We start from the raw sequence: 18,332 nt of genomic DNA on the forward strand, positions 1-18,332 counted from the left end.
CGGCACAAAGGCCCATGAATCAGGCGCCAGCGTAAATATTGTGTGTTATCCCATTAGGAAGATAAAACATGCTAACCCCCGTTTAATTGCCCAGCGGTCTGCTGTTTGAACTCTCGGTGACTCGGGCGCTACAAGACAAATGGAACGCCAGGACATCTCTAAATCTCTCCCCGCGAGGAAATTCCCGACGGAGGGCCCGAAAATGCCTGCGTGAGCCGAGCGCACTGGAATCCCAGTGCTCCCACTTCGGCAAAGTTTTGGAATCTGATTAATCTTTTTTTTTTTTTTTTTCAACCGTGGCCCAACCCTGCAGAGACCCATTAAACATAGTGAGAGAGGGAGAGAAAGAATGAGAGAGAGAGAGAGAGAGAGAGAGCATGAGAGAGAGAATGAGAGAGAGAATGAGAGAGAGACAGAGAGAGAGGAATAGTGTTAAAAGAAGAAGAAAGGAGAAATGAAGCATCCAGGACGGCATGTTTTCCCAAACAGTATCTCTCAATTGAACATGCGCTAATGCCAGTAAGCCCTGCAGTGGCGACCTCGGCTCTACTCAGACCCAAAAAGGCTGAGCTTTGTATTCTGTTATGGCTAAAATGAAAAGAAAAACATGGAGCAGTTCAAAGACAAACACTGCAAGAATATAACACTTGGATAGGGGGTGATTTAAGGGATACTCACCATTAATATGAAGTATGACTTTGCACAGAGACTACAGAAAAATCTTTTTTTTCTCTGACTCACTGGCCTGAGATCCAACCATTACAGGATAAAAAAGGAGAGAACTTGGAGGAAGATTTGAAGACTGTCAAACAATATACTCCCAACCAAATACTGGTCCAGTGTCAACACATTCTTTCAACATTACAAACAACCGCAAAAGGTGAGACAGCCATACCTGAATTACAGTGGCAGCATGGTCCCGGTCTGAAGGCTTTGGCAATGCCATCCCAAGCTTGCTCCTCACTGAAGGACTACATCTCCCATGAGCCTCTGGGCTTTCAGGTGGGCACTTCCTCCTGCGGCACTGGTATCCTCGCCAGTGTTTTTGGATGATCACAGCTGCCATGCTGCACAAGACAGACAGATCTAAACCACATGATCATCATGACATCATACCTCCTGTGAACTTCCCCTGTACAAACATCTGGATGACACGTTCAGCACGATCTTTTGTCAAGACGTGCTTTGACTACAATAAGTTACCAAGATAAGTTTCCCCAATAAATACACCCCTGATAAAACACACATGAACGCCCCCGTCCTCAAACAAGAACGCAGCGCAATAACTCTTGGTAGGAGCGCTGTAATGATGACAAATCTGAGCAGACAGAAAACCAATATAGCGCACGCTGAAAGGGAATCCATTACATGGGGGCTCGTACCTCCTCAGGTCCAGCTTAGCGTGCCGTGAGCCCGGGCTGCGGTCAGGGAGGCCGTGGCCGGGCCTCTGCGCGCGCTGGCCCACGTCCGGCCCACCAGTGGCAGCGGGCCGCTCGGGTCGGTCGGCTGAACCGGTACCGTGCGGGTCAGAGGGCCGTGAGGACCGGTGGTCTCCAAAGGCCCGGGTGGGACGCTGCTCTGGTGGGGAAGGGGTCCGAATGGCGTACTTCAAAGCAGGCATGGCCTCCCCAGCGGCCGCGGTGGGTGAGCACGGTGCAGGGGAGTGGGCTTCCAGAGGGTGCGTGGGGGCCGGCTGTGTGTGGGTGATGCTGGTGTCGCCGTACTCATGGGCGTACCGCTGCTCTTCGGCCAGCCGGAAAAGTGCCTCGCTATGGCAACCAGACAGGAGCTGGGCCTCCAAGGGCGAAGAAGCAGAGCTGTTTAAAGAGGAGAAAGAGAACACACAATGAGATAGAGAGAGAGAGATAGACAGAAAGAGAGACAGACAGAGGGATTCACTGTAACTGAATCCAATTAAATACTAATATGAAAATGAAACAGCCCAACTGCCATGATGCCAACACAGTAAAAACAAAGTAATGGAAAACATATAAAACATCATGTTTTTAAAGAGGAGAAAGGAAGAACACAAAATGAGATAGAAAGAGAGAGAGAGAGAGAGAGATAGACAGACAGAGAGACAGACAGAGAGATTCACTGTAACCAGATCCTATTAAATACTAATGTGGACATTAAACAGCCTCTAACCTCCATAATGCGACACCAGTAATATCAAAATAATGGAAAACATATAAAACATCATGTTTTTTTTTCATGTCAATCAAGAAAACATCACAGAAAAATAATCCTCTCTCTAATGAAGACCCAAGTGTGTGAGATGTGCAAATAATCCTCTCCCTAATGAAGACCCTCGTGTGTGTGATGTGCATCTCTCTAATGAAGACCCTAGTGTGTGTGAGATGTCCATCTGACATGTGCACTGTCCTCCATGCCACGCGCTGCAGGTTTCTGTGGTGCACATCTGCACAATGCCTCTTTCAATAGGCCACATAAGCGCCCCTACAAAGCCACCTCAATAGCGCGCTTATCAGCCTCTTAGCAACAGCTACTGCTGACCCGGCCTGGAGGCTGACCTCTCGGGCCAATCCTGCTCTAGCCCCAGGTGCCCGGGCTGATCCGCACACAGAGACCCCGCTATTCAGCCGACCCCCAAGAAGGAGCGGAGGCGGCCAGAGGGGTCCAGACAGACAACAGACCCCCCAGTATCCGCTGCTTCTCCTCCGACCCTCCGGTTCACCATGGGGTCGCAGTGAAAGTGCTGTCTGACCGGGAGAGAATGGGGAAGGCCATCCTATGTCTTTCTGTCCATAGCATTACATTACCCACAAGAGGATCCACCAATCAGACGACTGTGCTACAGAGGTGCATGAATGAGTGAGTGAATGACTAGTGCACTAATCCAATTTCTTCATTAAATAAATGAATGTCAAATTGTCTTGGCCATCTCATATGATCTCTTTAGAAAGCACAACGTTATTGCAAGCAAGGAGAATGTACTCCAAGACAAACACTAAAAATGAAAAGCTGACATATAGACTCTCTGGTTAATGACCGGTAGTCAAATTACACATTAATGTCGGACATCCTTGTTATGCGTTTACGAGTACATGGCACACTTACTCGCTCAACTATTTGCATTTCAGAGCAATCGGTTCAACTCTAAGGAGTGATGGCTGGAGAAGCCCATGGCTCTGAAGCAGCGGAGTGAGCCTCGGCGTGATTGAGGCCGTGAGGCCATGATGTGATATGATGTGATGTAACCAGAGCCACGGGCCCGCTCCCTCGGGGCCCGCCGGGGCGGTTTGATGCCGGGCAATCTGGCCGCCCGATCAGACCCGCCCCGCATCACACGTGCAGGCTGCAGACTGCTCACCTTACTGAACCCCGGGGTTGACACCAGGTCGGGTCAGGAGTTAAATGGTGATGGTAAGGCCCAGCGCAGCCCCAAAAGACCCATTGTCCACACAGCCAAAGGGTTAGTGGCGGGGAGGGGCATCTGTGTGTGTGTGTGTGTGTGTGTGTGTGTGTGTGTGTGTGTGAATGTGAAAGTGTGTATGTGTGTGGGCGCGTTTGTGTGTGAATGTGAAAGTGTGCATGTGCGTGAGCATCTGTGGCTGTGTGTGTGTGTGTGTGTGTGTGTGTGTGTGTGTGTGTGTGTGTGTATGTGTGAAAGTGTGAAAATGTGTGTGCGTGCTTGTGTGTGTGTGTGTGTGTGTGTGAGTGCGTGCGGGTGTGCGTATACTGGGGTGTATCTGGGCTTAGCCCAGTCCTCCGAGCCATGCGAGACCTCCGACTGAACCAGTTGGGGGTTCCACCCCCCCGCTGCTTTCATCCACGACGCAATATCATTTCACAAGGTCACGCCAACCAATGTCAAAACAGGCAGCCGTGATGGCTGTTTCATGTGTAGGTGGTCGGCCAGGCAGGGGGGCGCTGTGGAATCTCCCTTGTATTGGCTAGAGGTGAAAACAGCCCTGTGGCGCACAGTGTCCGTGCTCAGCACAGAGTGAAAACATCTTCGCCTACGCAGCCTGTCGAGTGTCCAGGCTCTGTGGCCGGCGCTGACCAAAGGGAAATATGGGCGGGCTGCACAGGAACTGCAGCGGCAGGTCAAAGCGCCAAACTCTTGGACTTATGTAAAGTCCAAATCCTTGTGCACAGTGTGCAGTGTTGAGTGCTGCAGTTCATTTAAAAGGTGCCAATATGTCCAGTGAGTTGCCAGGATAAATGTCATGGCTGCTTCACCATGTATGTGCAGTGTGTACACTCCTTAGTTAGTACATTCAACAGACCAAATACAGTTCACAAGACAAAAGGAAGACAAATTAAACACATTCTAGCTGCACAGGGACTCCGAGCTTCTGTGTCTGTGTGTTGTATTACACCCCATCATTTTGTGTGTTCAGGAGTGAGATAAATGTTTAATGCTACTGTATATGTAATGTTTGATTTTAGGATAGGTAGTAAGTGTAGTAAGTGAAAATACCCATGTGTAGTTTCCTGGTAAGTTAGCGTCTTTACCTTTACCTAGCCATTGTCCATGGTAAATAAATGATTGTGGTAAGCCTTCTGAATCAGTTTTGCATTGATTATATGTTTCAATAAATGGTATAGAGCAAAAGGGAAGCATCAGCATTGGTCCATTACTACAACATTAATTGCTATAATTTGTGGCATTTAAACTAATTTTTATAATTTAACTGTATAAGATACTAACATTTCTAAAAACTTGTAGTTCAATGTATCAATACTGTTGTGTACAAACATATCAATGCATTAATGTGGACATTAAAGACATTCTACTGGTGACCAAAACTAGTTTTTCTGTCTGAGATGCACTTAACATGCATTCGTCAAGACTACTCAGAAATAGTCATTACATTTACAGCTGCTTTCAACAACTAGTTATGAGGCTTTTGGGAAACAGTCCATAGTGTTAATGGGCTGTAAATCTATAAATCCATCTTTACCACTTAACGTAAACATGCTTTAGGAAAACAGAATCCAGAAGGTAAGTCAATTGTGTCTAATTTTACCAGCAAAGTAAAATAACATCTCATACAGTATACTCACTAATACTTTGAATGTGTGTGTCCATATTACTTTTATTACTTATCTTAATTTTCCTATTTATTTCCTGCTTATTTTGGTCAATTTTACACTCCTCTACACGCTGGCATGGATAATGTGTTAATATGTTGAGCATATTTGATTTTAGGTAATGACATTTGGAGTGGCGTAAAGCCCAGCAAAGAAAAAATTATTTTCAACCCTACTTTTGAAATACCAAGAACTCCCCGATAGATAACTCAATTAAATGAGACTCTAATAGAAGACAGCACAGCGCACACGCAGTAGCATAATTATGAGACCGATCTTTGATGAGTGTACAGGATGGTGCTGTTGGAATTCAGCGCTGTTCAACTCATTAGGAGATTCACCTGAGTAGATTACGGTGCTTGTGTTGCGCAGGTTGTGTACACTAGCAATCTCTGCACTGTGCTGTGAAACTCAGCTGACCACTGTGTGTGTGTGTGTGTGTGTGTGTGTGTGTGTGTGTGTGTGTGTGTGTGTGTGTGTGTGTGTGTGTGTGTGTGTGTGTGTGTATCTGTGTGTGTGTGTGTGTGTGTGTGTGTGTGTGTGTGTGTGTGTGTGTGTGTGTGTGTGTGTGTGTGTGTGGTGCTGTGCTGTGCTACGAGCCTCACCTGATCTCTGCCCACTGTGTGCTCTGCAGGCGGAGGAGCTGCAGCTGCTGGGTCTGGCACAGGGCCTGGACGCTGCCCTCCATGGGCCGGCTGGTCCGGGGCGACGCACACACTCCAGTCTCCTCTCCGTCCACCAGCAGCAGACCCGGCACAGCGGCCAGCAGAGAGGACCTGAGGGGGAACACCCAGACACATCCAATGAGATTTTTTCTTTATTTATTGACCCAACGCAGCACTCTCCTTCTCTCTCTCTACATCCGATGAGTGTTTCACCTTTCAAATTAGGTCAACACACACCACTTTCCATCCTTTATGGAAGGCAGAATTCTGTTCTATAATTATTACATTATCATATAGTCATGGTTATGCATATATATCCACAGACAGTCTCTGATTTAAAGTAATTAAATGATCTAAAATTATACTGACAATGAATCACTCAGCTGTAGCATAAAACTGGTTAAAATAACAGGGTGTTTTCTGCGACATGTGGCCCACTCATTGCACACATTAGCATGGAGGCCTAAGTGGTGAGCCTGTCTGCTCAGGCCAGTGGCTAGACAGCACAGCACATGACATGAGTCACACTCTGTCACTCCACATTACGGCAGAGTTACAGAAAACAGGAACGCAAACAGAAGGGTCTGTGGAACATATATCTACGCATAGACATTTTTGAAAAATGTTTACTGTAAAAAATGTTTTAAAAAATAAAACAATTCTTCAACTGAATACAACCCCCCCCCCCCCCCCCCGACATTTTTAGCATCATTTACCCTCGCATTCTACTATTAAGTTGGATGTTTTAATGACCTTACATTAAATTGTTATGAATACATAACCATTCAGCGTTTGATCCAGAGTCATGCCCAACCCACATGTGTGAAATATTCCAACATTCAACAGGCAGCTAAATTCATAATGTTACTCTGCTCTGCTCCAATCACGCAATGCCCTCCACCAACCAAAGCATCTATTTCCAGCCCTGGCGCTCTCTCCCCTCATGCAGGCTTCCATGGGAGAGTGCCGTATTTACATTCAACAGATGACATTGGTTAGGGATTGGGAATGAGAAACTATAATGAGTTTGACATTTCGGGGCCCAGGAGAGTCAACAAAGAGTCGCTCTGGTCAGGGAGAGAGGGGGTCTGGTCACAGTGCGCTGTTCTCAGGACAGAAGTATGTGATGACACGCAGTTTAGTTGGAGAGAGCAAACGGGCCCTTTGGGCGGCGGGCCAGAGATGAGGCTGCCAGTCAAGCAGGGCCCCTTTTGATTCTTTATTTAAAACGTTACCACTTCTGACTCAAAGCTCTGCAGTTGGCTGCTGGATGTGTGTGAGTGCCTGTGTGTGTATGTGTGTGTGTCGTGTGAGTGTGTGTCCGTGTGCGTGTGCTTGTGGGTGTATGTATCAATGTGCCTGTGTGTGTGTGTGTGTGTGTGTGTGTGTGTGAACTGTATAAGCGGGTTTTGAGTCTGAGTAAGTTTGAGTATTTCTGCATTTCTGTGTAGATTTTATTTTAATGTGTTTGCGTATCTGTGGTATTTGCAACTCCCCATTGCAAGTGTGTGTGTGTGTTGTCAGTGTGTGTCTGTTTGAATATTGGCTTGTGCTTGTGCCTGTGTGTGTATGTGTGTGGGTGTGTGAGTGTGTGTGTGTGTGTGTGTGTATGTGTTACTGGTCGGCAGTAGGGCATGAAGAGAGGTAAGTTGCCTGAGGCTGCTTGAGGACTAAAGAATGTGAAAAATCTGGCTGAAGAGCTGCTCTCTCACTAAACACTATAAGAGCTGATTCACAGAGATGAGCCCAATATAGACATTTCATTACATTGTCTACACTTAATATATATATATTAAATATTACTTAAGACTATTACTAAACACATATTCACAATACAATTACAAAACCATGATTAGCCCTAAAAATACACTAAAAATAATAAATCTATATAATGACAAAATATTTGTTTTTCAGCAATGTTGGACTATAATAGCTCGTTGATATTTTCATAAATGTGCTTTATTAATTTGAGAAGTTCTTGAAATGTACCATAACAAAACTAAATATTGTCTTACCCTTGCAGTGCAAATACAAGCATTAATGTCAAAATATTACTATAAAAATGTATAGAAAATATTCATGTAACATTTGAACACAATTGATCGCTTTAAAGGCTACTGTAGCACTAATTACACTTAGGACTGAGGACATCTACCCTGAAGCCCTGCACCTCAGCCAGACATGTTTGCTTTCATGGCAGTTGTCATTGCCTTCTCTTTAGCAGTACACTATCCAGGTACGTGCACACTGCTTCAGATTTAGCATCGCTAAGTACATGAGCGTGCAGCTAACTGCAGTCTCCTTGCTCAGCACTCAAAGGCAGCGCTGTGCGCTGTGTCCTGTCACGCTAATGATGTTTTGATGCGGCCAAACTGCAGTCTGCCGCATGAGATGGCATTCTATCCGCCGTCTGCGGCTGTGTTCCCTGGCCGTCCGTCCCCCAAAACAAAAGCAAACCCCAAATAAAGACGCAGGATCAAAGTGAGCGCCTGTTGCATGAGTCCATTACACACAAATTATATTTACCATTAAGCTCCAGTCAGGACTATGAGCGCAGGGACTGGCAGTGCCGCGGCGAGGAAGTCGGCCTCTTTTTCTTTTCCGAAAAATACATCACAATCCACGGGTTATTTAGGAAAGACAATACTTACCGGTAATTCACAAGACAACCGGGAACTAAATTGTTACTAAAATAAAATGGGCGCATGTGTGTGAGACCATGTGTGTGTGTGTGTGTGTGTGTGTGTGTGTGTGTGTGTGTGTGTGTGTGTGTGTAGTGTGTGTGTGTGTGTGTGTGTTTGTGTGTGTGAGAGAGAGAGAGTGTGAATGCGCATGTGTGTGTGTATATTTGTGTACTGTATGTGTGTGTGTGTGTGTGTGTGTGTGTGTGCGTGTGTGTGTGTGCATTGTGTACGTGTGTGTGCACTGATATCCAGTAGGGCCAGTTCAGTTTGTCGGCCCGTGCAGATAGGATGTTCCTCTTGGCCGCGCCGTAGCAGGTCCAGCTGTGTCCTTCCTCCCGCCTCCATATTTCACTTAGTGAAAACTTCCCCCAAAACACAACTTTCTGGAGGGCTCAGATTAATCAGGCCAAAGCCCTGGCTCTTTCCCCCGAGCTTAGCAGCTCAAACGCAGTGTAATTCTTTCACATCCCCTTTGGTGTTTTAATTTAGCGGGTGTTATATCTGGCCCTGGATGAAAGAGTCGGGCTGGAGGGGGAGAAACGAGGGGACTAATTCCATTGGTGGCATTTGGGGTTAGACAAAGTTCAGGAGAATATTAAGACTAGGTCTGAGAGCACCGTCCACGCTCTCCTCCCTCCTAAACACCAGACGATGACTTCAGAGAGTCAAAAGAAGTATCGCAAACACACACACACACACACACACACACACACACACACACACAGACATAAAAGCTAATGCAGACTCGCGTGAACCCTCCTTAACACGAATATCAGAATCATCAGCCACCTCACAGATGCTGGACATCAGATGAAGAGGAGGCTGCATTTTAAGGCGTTACGTGGGAGTGTGAAATAGCCTCTTAAATCACGGGTAAGACTGGGAGGTTACTGAGGGAAAACAAGACGAGAGAGAGAGAGTGAGAGCGAGAGAGAGAAAGAGAGAGAGAAAGAGAGAGAGCCTAGAGCCGTGCCTTTCAATAGCAGAGCCGAGGCCTGTGCTTGTGCTCTTCTCCATGTTTTCATTCCTCTAGGTTTGCATTTCTCCCTCTCCTCTCCTCTCCTCTCCTTCACTCTCCCCCTCTCCCTCCCCTCCTTCACACACACACACACACACACACACACACACCACACACCTACACACTCACCGCTCTCCACACAGGACCGTTTCAGACAGACAACTGCATTTTTTGGCACTATCCGAGCAAGAACCAATTCACTCCGAAAATATTCTCCCCCCGCCGCCGCCACCGCCGCTGCCTCCCATCGCGTCAATATTTTGGGAATTACGGCCACTTAAGTCCACGTGTGCAAGGATGTCGGCAGATCACTGGGTAATCTGATCGGGCCGGCGGAGGTCGGCGGAGCGGAGCGGGCCGGTGGGCAGGCCGGGCGATTTGGGCCCCGGGACGGCGACGTGCGGGTGTGGAGCAGAGCGGAACGGAGCGACGGGAGGCACCAGGAAGCCATGCGTTAAGACAGGAATGTTTATTCTGCCTTCCTCGTCTTATCCCGCTCCAGCCACGCCGGCCGCCTCCGCGTCCGTCTCACGTTCTCGTGACAAGTATGAAATTGCGGTGGCTTTGGGGCTGGAATGCCCCCCCCCCCTCCCCCTCCAGAGGCCCCCGGTTCTACCTGGTGAAGCTCCAAAACAAACCGCTCTCCACCAGAGCGTCCACGTCAGAACCTCTCCGCACGTTCAAGACAGGAACGCTTCTGAAAGGACCCGTCTGATTGGGCGCTTCACAAAAGCACTGTTGCTCTGAATTTCTCTTCCCTACAGCTTCCTAAAGCACTGAATAAAAGCGGGCGCGTGCCAGGACTAAGTTCAACAGTCAGACACGGGCTGATTCCTCTACAGACTGATGAGTCGGCTGATGATGCACAAACATTGCTTACAGTAACATGAGTAGACCAAAGCCCACTCCGTGTTGAGAGCATGTTTAGTTCCTTACCTCCAGCTGGTGTCTTGCTGAAGAGGATTGCCAGTCAGGTTGAGCTGCTGCAGATGGGAGCATCCCTGGACACACTCACAAACACTCTGCAGCTCTGTAACGCACGCGCGCGCACACACACACACACACACACACACACACACACACACACACCATGGCATTAGAAAATGGCGGTATATACAACACAACAGACCAATTTAGACCATCGTAAGACATTCTTTCTGCATTTCAGAAATTGTTAGTTGAGTGTGTGGCAGTCAGTCTGGTCAGTGGAGCGAGTTACTACTACTGAGCTAATGTGGTGCCTCACGACAAAACATGTGCTGGAATAAATGTCAGTGCTCTATCATAACTAATCAAGACAAATAAATCCAATATTATATTGAAAAAGTGCTTTATTTTATTACATTATTGGATCTATTAGTCTTCTATTGAGCAATTAAAACTATTTTCTTCTTGATCACCAGGGCTGAAACACTTTATTTTCTATTTATTTGTTTTTCTGAAAACAAAAAAAAAGTGAGGGAGAAAAGCAATTTGCCCCGCTAATACGAATAACATCTTTATTTTTGTTATCCATTTCTGATCAGTCAGCCATCGAGAAATCCTAAACCACACACACACAGCATTAGAGTGCAGCGTGTCCCATGTAGCGTTTAATGCACTGAGAGCTGCCAGTGGAAAGCAAATAAGCCTGTTGAGTGGGGGAGGAAATGAGGCTGAGAGAGAAGCATGAGGTAAGTACAGCATCACTCCCGTCGCCGCACTCCACATGCACATCAGCGCACTCACACTGGGCTGTCTCCTGCACACACACTCAACATGCACATCAGCACACTCACACTGGCCTGTCTCCTGCACACACACTCCACATGCACATCAGCACACTCACACTGGCCTGTCTCCTGCACACAGCCAGCGCATAACTCAACACACCGACCACCTCTGTGACAGGCCAGCTGAGAGAGGGAGAGAGAGAGGGAGAGAGAGAGAGAGAGAGGGCAGGAGAGAGGGAGAGAGAGAGAGAGAGAGAGAGAGAGAGAGGGAGAGGGGGAGAGAGGGAGAGAGAAGAGAGAGAGAGAGAGAGAGGGAGAGAGAGAGAAAGAGGGCAGGAGAGAGAGAGAGGGGGAGAGAGAGAGAGAGAGAGAGAGAGAGAAAGAGGGGGAGAGGGAGAGGGAGAGAGAGAGAGAGAGAGAAAGAGGGCAGGAGAGATAGAGAGAGGGCAGGAGAGAGAGAGAGGGGGAGAGAGAGAGAGAGAGAGAGAGAGAGAGAGAAAGAGGGGGAGAGGGAGAGGGAGGGAGAGATTGGGGGAACCCACCGGAGAGGCAGTTGTGACTGACATCCAGCGTGGTCAGGGAGATGAAGTCAGAGAGCAGAGGGAGCTGGGTAAGGCTGGAACACAGGGAGCGTCCATGTTAGCATGTTAACACTAATCACACAGAGACAGTCCTGCCCCTGCAGAACACACACACAAACAGATACACCCAAGAATCTGGAGCCGTCCAGGCGGCGGAGGAAGCAGCCCCCGCTGTGCTCATCAGGATCTGTTTCAACCCACCAGGGCTCAGGCACTGCGTGGACATCACTTACAGTATGGACGCTCCATTCATGGATGGATTCCCAAAGGTGTTCCTCCTATAATTTACTGAGCGGAATCACTCACACATTCAAAAGGGAGACATAATGTATATAATGTATACACATTGTCCTCACAAAAGGAGTTTGACAGCAGTGTTGTTTCTACACTATGAAACTGAGAGGTACAGTAACACAATTCCTCTGGGTAATAGACGTGGCCCTGGATAACTAACTAATAAGTGATAACTGATAAGAAGACCTTACAAATCACTGGCTTTGCGTCGTTCTCTAACACTGTATGAAAATGATTGCCTGCACTGGAACAGTGATGCACGATGCAGCCGACAGATCAGATCAAGACTCCTTTAATAGAAGATGATTACTCACTCTCCTAGGCTGGAGCACACTCAACATAAACAAGTGTCAGCGGCTAAGGGCATTGCAAGGCTTTGCTTTGTTTTGTTTTGTTTGTTTAAGTGTATTTTGGGGGTTTTGCCCTTCTTGAGACAGGACAGTGAAGAGTGAGAGGAGGCGAGTGGGAGGGAGATGGGGAGGAACGGGAGATGACCGCGGCCCTCGGGTAGATTAGAGGGCACTTGGACCTGAATGTGCTATGGAGGCTGCTTCTGCATGCACTACAGTCAGATTTAAACAAAGTTCTGTCTTGGTGCTAAGTGGTGTGAAGTACTAATTACTACCATAATTTCCCAACTATTAGCCGCGGCTTATACATTGATCTTGCTCAATTTCTTTGGCTATGAGGTTAATATACAGGGGCAGTTCATGATTTTGTTTCTTTCAACTTGCACAAAACACTGCCCTGCAGCTTATACACAATGTAGCTAATATACAGGAAATTACTGTATGTACAACTGGAAGAAATGCCCCGCCCCTATAAAGAATCTTACTGATTTGATTTGATTGGTCAAAATACCCAGCAAAACAAAATCGACCTCTTTTGCTGTTAATACCGCTGGTTATTGTGATCCCCACCATAGAAACATCACAGCCCTACACACCCATGACCTTAAGATTTCTACTGCCATTTCTATTCAAATCCATGAGGCAATGCTTCCAACAATTCCAAAACAACATCATTGACAAAAGTGTAGAGGCTCTGACTAAAAATACAATAACTGTCAACATTTTGGCTGTGTCAATACTTAATCATGAGCCACCCCTTCCTTATGGACGGGTGAGTGGACCCACCTGTTCTGGGACACGTTGAGGCTGTGAAGCAGCGGCAACCAGCAGCGGGCCAGGCCCTCCAGGCAGGAGATGCTGTTGTCCTCCAGCATCAGCTCTCCCAGCAGCACATGATTCCTCAGACTGGGAGCCTGCAGGAAAGACAGGCCCACAACACACCAGTCAGCAGGAGGACGTGGGAAAACTCAGATCTCAGTGGTGTCATACAGTATAATCACCTACAGTAATACCATTTCAGCTGTTGTGCAGATCTATGGAGGTGGGAAAACTCAGATGTCAGTGGTGTCATATAATCACGTACAGTAATACCATTTCAGATGTGTAGATCTTTAGTGGTCTGCTAAGACTAGTCATACCATTAATCTATGTTTTGTAGTTAGCAAGAAATAATCCCTGAAAAATATCTAATCATAACAAGGAGTGATGTGGCTTCTGATACACAGCACAGGACACAAATTAGAAGACTTAAGTTGTCAGAATTCCCCATCCCTGGACACACACAATACTCTCCATGAGCAAAGCTGCACATGTTCCTCCAGTCCGAGGTGGCAATTACCACGGTTCTGAGCCTAATAGCACCGAGAAGCACTCGCAGGAGACTCATACGGCTTTAATAAGGCTTCGGGTCCCTGTACACACGCCTGACGACTGACTGACGAGCATAATTCAATTAAAATGGCGACAGGCGGCTTAATGGTGTGGCAGATCATTAGCGTTGAGAATGATTCTGTCCAGCGTTGACAAGGAATGTCATCATTGCATCGCAGCCTTTCCCGGCAGATTCAACATTTACTGCAGTTAACGATGACAGTCTGCTGAAGACATTTATATCCGTCTTTGTGTTGTGGCGAAGCAACAAAAACAGGGATTCACTACAACTGATTCAGATGTTTTCTGCTTTTGATTTTTGTTTTGCTTTTTGTGTCAATACCCCAAATGTAAACAGGGTAAAAAAAATAAACTGCATCGCTAAATTGATTGAAATATTGAATTCACTGCATTTAAAAGGAGGCTGTAATGAAGTGCCCAGTGGGTTCCACGGCTGGTTCTGATACAGGGGGTCGCTACTCAGTTCTGCTGTTCCTACAGTGCTGGACACTGTCCTACCTCCATGAGCGTGTTTCCTGCCAGGCGCAGCGTGCGGAGCAGGGCGCAGTGGTCAAGCCCCTCGGCCTTGGTCAGGTGATTGTGCGACAGGTCGAGGTGCTGCAGCGTGAAAGCCTCGGTCAGGCCGCGGGAACTCGTGAGCTGGTTGTGATCGATCCACAAGCTCTGCAGATTCTTCAAAGCCTCCAGGCCACCTTGAGACGCAATGACATTAAAAAGCATAAGAGGACGGACGTCAAGAAAATGGCAAAGGACGGCCGGAGCGAAAATGACATTCAGCCGCAATTTGAATAGAAATTCGAGCTCTAATCCAGTTTGGGCTGGAGAGGCAAGACGAACCTCATAGGATGCAGAGGAGACTAAACGGCATTTAGACTCATTTAACCTCTTCCTTATGAAATATTTATTCATGACTTAAAGATAGGTGCCCAAACACTTCACACTAATCCAGTCCCATCTCAGTAAATATTGAGTATTTTTTGAGACAGCGAAGGGAGTGGTAAATCCAGGAAAAAGGCAAAGGTCTCCCCCAAGTGGGCAACAGGAGACACTCCCTCCCTCTCTTTCAGTGCCAGAAACAGTGCTGATAGGCCCCTTAGACCAGAGGTGAGAAGCATTTCCTGAAACATTAATTAGTTAATAATTTACATATTAAAAAAGGCTATTTCCCTCTTTATCACAGCATATTTGAGACCAATTCAGAACATCACGATTATTCCATGACACTGCACACTCCAGTTTTCCAGGTCTCTGTGAGCTGCGATCAAATCTCAAGGCAGATTCAACATTTTAGCGTGAAACAGATTACGTTATTACATTATCATACCATAACCTCAGCCTGTGCCAAAAAGCCATCGTGTTACCAAACACAACTCTGAGGACCTCGGCTGTGCTAAATCGCTGGATTGTAAAAGGTCATGTGAATAATGTTCCCAGGGAAGGTGGACAGCTTCTCACCCAGTCGAGAGATACGGTTGTGGGAGAGCTGGAGCTCCACCAGCCCCCCGGCTCCGTCCAGGCCGTGGATGGAGGTCAGCTGGTTCCTGCCCAGCCTCAGCACCTGGAGCCGGGCCAGGTCCCTACAGTCCACGTACGTGATGGAATTTTCCTGGACGGAAAACACAAGAGCACTAAGCCTCTCGCCATAGTTTCAATTCAATTTCCTCAGAGCTGTCACCTTACTGGCACAGTCACACAAACAACCATACACACAAACAACCATACACACAAACACACACACACACACACACACACACACACACACAGGCACACACGTGTACGTGTGCACATTGACAGGTAAAGGCTGAGACGCCTCAGAGACTCGTGTAGGTGGGCTGTTTACCTGCACATCGACCTGCCTGAGCTGTGTGCAGGAGCTGAGTCCCTCCAGAGAGGTGAGGCCACAGCGCCGGAGACTGAGGGACTGCAGCTGACCGCAAGCAGCCAGAGTGGACAAGCTGCAGCCCGGCAGGTCCTCCAGCATTACAGTAGTGACCTGTTATCAGTGCAGCACATACAACGTGTGACATTATTAGTGACCAGTGCAATGCCCATTCAAACATGCTATTCCTGTAGAAAAGCTGTAGCCCAATTACATGGCCGCAGGCCTGCTTTAAAAATAGGGTGATAGGGAAAAACATCATTCCAGCTACGCATTCAATAATACTGAAAGTTATATTATAATATAATAAGCGTGCAGTGCAACATTTTTAACAGATCAAAATAATACATTTGTTTTGAGTCAAGGCAATATGTTTAGCCTATTGAATACTTGATAATAGAGAAGACAAACCATTTTGTGGAATAATGAAATTTGCAACAACGTGACGCAAAAACAGTCTCTGGTAGCCAATAAGTGTCTGCCACTCAATGTCTGTAGCTGCTTTCCAGATACAAATATCCTTAAATATGTGCTTCTTTTAAAAACATAATATTCAACGATATCTTTTGCATATCCAAACAATGTCAGATTTGACACTGCACTTACTCGTGCCCGTAGCAAGACAGCTGTCAAGTTTGACACCACTCGGATGAACTGTTTGACAGATATGCGAATAACACCCAAACACACAGACGGGGGAGTGGCTACAGTAGAGCAGCAAAAGCCAATGTGTGCTTCTTTTAGCAATATATTCAACGATATCTTTTGCATTTTGTACCCAAACAACGTTAAAGTTGCCACTGTGCCCGTAGCAAGACACCTGCCAAGTTTGAAATCAATCAGATGAGCGGTTAAATGCGACGCACACACACAAACACATTTAACACACAGACAGGTGTTGCAATTCATAAACAGATAGAAGACTAGATTTTTGAATATTTCCAATAGAATCTACTAGAGCTGTTTAAGAGCCTGATGATTATCATGACCTGATTAAAGAAACATAAACGCACTCGCAATTATATTCTTTTGCTTTTATTTATCTTGACGGCATGTACAAGACGGACGCGTTTCGGCAAACAGCCGTCCTCAGCGTCTTGATGTTTTCGGCTGTTTGCCGAAACGCGTCCGTCTTATACATGCCGTCCAGATAAATAAAAGCAAAAGAATATAATTGCGAGTGCGTTTATGTTTCTTTAAACTAGTTTATTTTCTTTTTACGCACCCAAAGAATTGAAATAATTCAGAGTTTGAGCGCATCTGCCTTTTTGATCTATCATGACGAAACGGTTATGCGACGCACACACACACAAACACACAGACAGGTGTTGCAATTCATAAACAGATAGAAGACAGTTGTTTTCTTGAATATTTCCAATAGAATCTACTAGAGCTGTTTAAGAGCCTGATGATCTATCATGACCTGCTTACCTGTGTGAGGGAGCTCCAGGCCCCTGACTGCAGGACCATGTCCACGGACAGAGGCGGCAGGCTGGACTGCGTTGGCCTCCGGGGCCCTCTCCTCTTGGCCTGTGGCCCCGGGGGGCACTTCCTCTTGTTCTGCACGGAGAGCTTGGACCAGGGGATGCAGCTCAGCATCCAGGCCAGACGCTTCTGCTCCGTGGCCTCGGGCAGGCACACAGGCCCGGCCAGCACAGCCTCAACAGTGTGGGCGCTTTGGGGCCCAACACACTGACCGTTCCCTGTGGGGCTGGGTTGATCCAGGTGACCGTTGGTTCCTCTGCGGTGCCGATTCGACGTTTGTGGGGCAGTGCCAGTAGTCCTGGCTTGGGGCTCGTCAGGCCTCACATCATCAGAGCTCAGCGGTGTTCTCTGCTCAGCAGGGTTCACGTGCGTGTTCTCTGTCTCATGTGGCCCAGGCCTGTGTGTGCTCTGAACCTCCCTGGTCTCGCTCTCCTCCTCATTCTCCTCCTGCAGCGCTCTGCTGCCCTCTGCTGCCTTTATCCTCCTCTCCTCCTCCCTTTTTCTCTCTTCCTCTTTCCTTTTCATCTCTTCCTGAAGTTTTCTCTTTCTCTCCCCCTCTATTCTCTTTCTCTCCTCCTCCTCTTCTTGTCTTCTCCTCTGCTCTTCTGCCTCTATCCTCTTCCTTTCCTCCTCCTCCTTTCTTCTCTGCTCCTCCTGCTGTCTCCGTCTCTCCTCCTCCTCTTTTCTCTTCTTCTCCTCCTCAAATTTCTTCCGTCTCTCTTTCTCTTCTCTTTGTTTTCTCCCCTCCTCCTCTTCTTCTAGTTTCTTCTTCTCCTCTGCTTCTTTCCTTCTTCTCTCCCCCTCCTCCTCCTCATCTCTTCTCTTCCTCTCCTCCTCTCTTCTCCTCCTCTCCTCCTCTCTTCTTCTCCTCTCCTCCTCCTCCTCCTCTCTTCTCCTCCTCTCCTCCTCCTCCTCTCTTCTCCTCCTCTCCTCCTCGATCCTTTTCTCATGTTCCAGTCTCTGCCTCTCCTCCTGTTTGGCCTTCTCATACGCCGCTCTCCTTCTCTCCTGCTCCTCCCTCTGGCGAGCCTCCTCCTCCTCTCTCCTCTTGTCCTCCGCCTCTCGCTCCCGCCGAAGTCTCTCCTCCCTCTCTCTCCTCTCCTCCTCCATCCTCCTCTGCTCCTGCATCCTCCTCTGCTCCTCTCTCCTCCGCTCCAATGCAGGCCTGGTCCAGCGGCGGGTGAGGAAGGTGCGGACGGCCGCCTGTATCT

The 18,332-nt window shown here is 47.5% G+C and overlaps 1 protein-coding gene across 1 annotated transcript in view; it reads right to left on the minus strand.

The window, feature by feature from the left end:
• LOC134093428 (leucine-rich repeat and IQ domain-containing protein 1-like) overlaps positions 1 to 17,898 on the minus strand; it is a 28,864-nt gene extending 10,966 nt beyond the window's left edge. The window contains exons 1-10 of the mRNA XM_062546480.1: positions 17,068 to 17,898; positions 15,598 to 15,750; positions 15,213 to 15,363; positions 14,256 to 14,449; positions 13,152 to 13,279; positions 11,683 to 11,756; positions 10,365 to 10,458; positions 5,667 to 5,837; positions 1,383 to 1,817; positions 896 to 1,067 (exon numbers count right to left, since the gene is read on the minus strand). Of these exons, the coding sequence (XP_062402464.1) occupies positions 896 to 1,067; positions 1,383 to 1,817; positions 5,667 to 5,837; positions 10,365 to 10,458; positions 11,683 to 11,756; positions 13,152 to 13,279; positions 14,256 to 14,449; positions 15,213 to 15,363; positions 15,598 to 15,750; positions 17,068 to 17,646 (2,151 nt within the window). The 5' untranslated portion in view covers positions 17,647 to 17,898. The remainder of the gene's footprint in view (positions 1 to 895; positions 1,068 to 1,382; positions 1,818 to 5,666; positions 5,838 to 10,364; positions 10,459 to 11,682; positions 11,757 to 13,151; positions 13,280 to 14,255; positions 14,450 to 15,212; positions 15,364 to 15,597; positions 15,751 to 17,067) is intronic.
• Between the last annotated feature and the right edge of the window lie 434 nt (positions 17,899 to 18,332).

Source organism: Sardina pilchardus, chromosome 10 (assembly GCF_963854185.1).
Source record: "Sardina pilchardus chromosome 10, fSarPil1.1, whole genome shotgun sequence".
NCBI lineage: Eukaryota > Metazoa > Chordata > Actinopteri > Clupeiformes > Clupeidae > Sardina > Sardina pilchardus.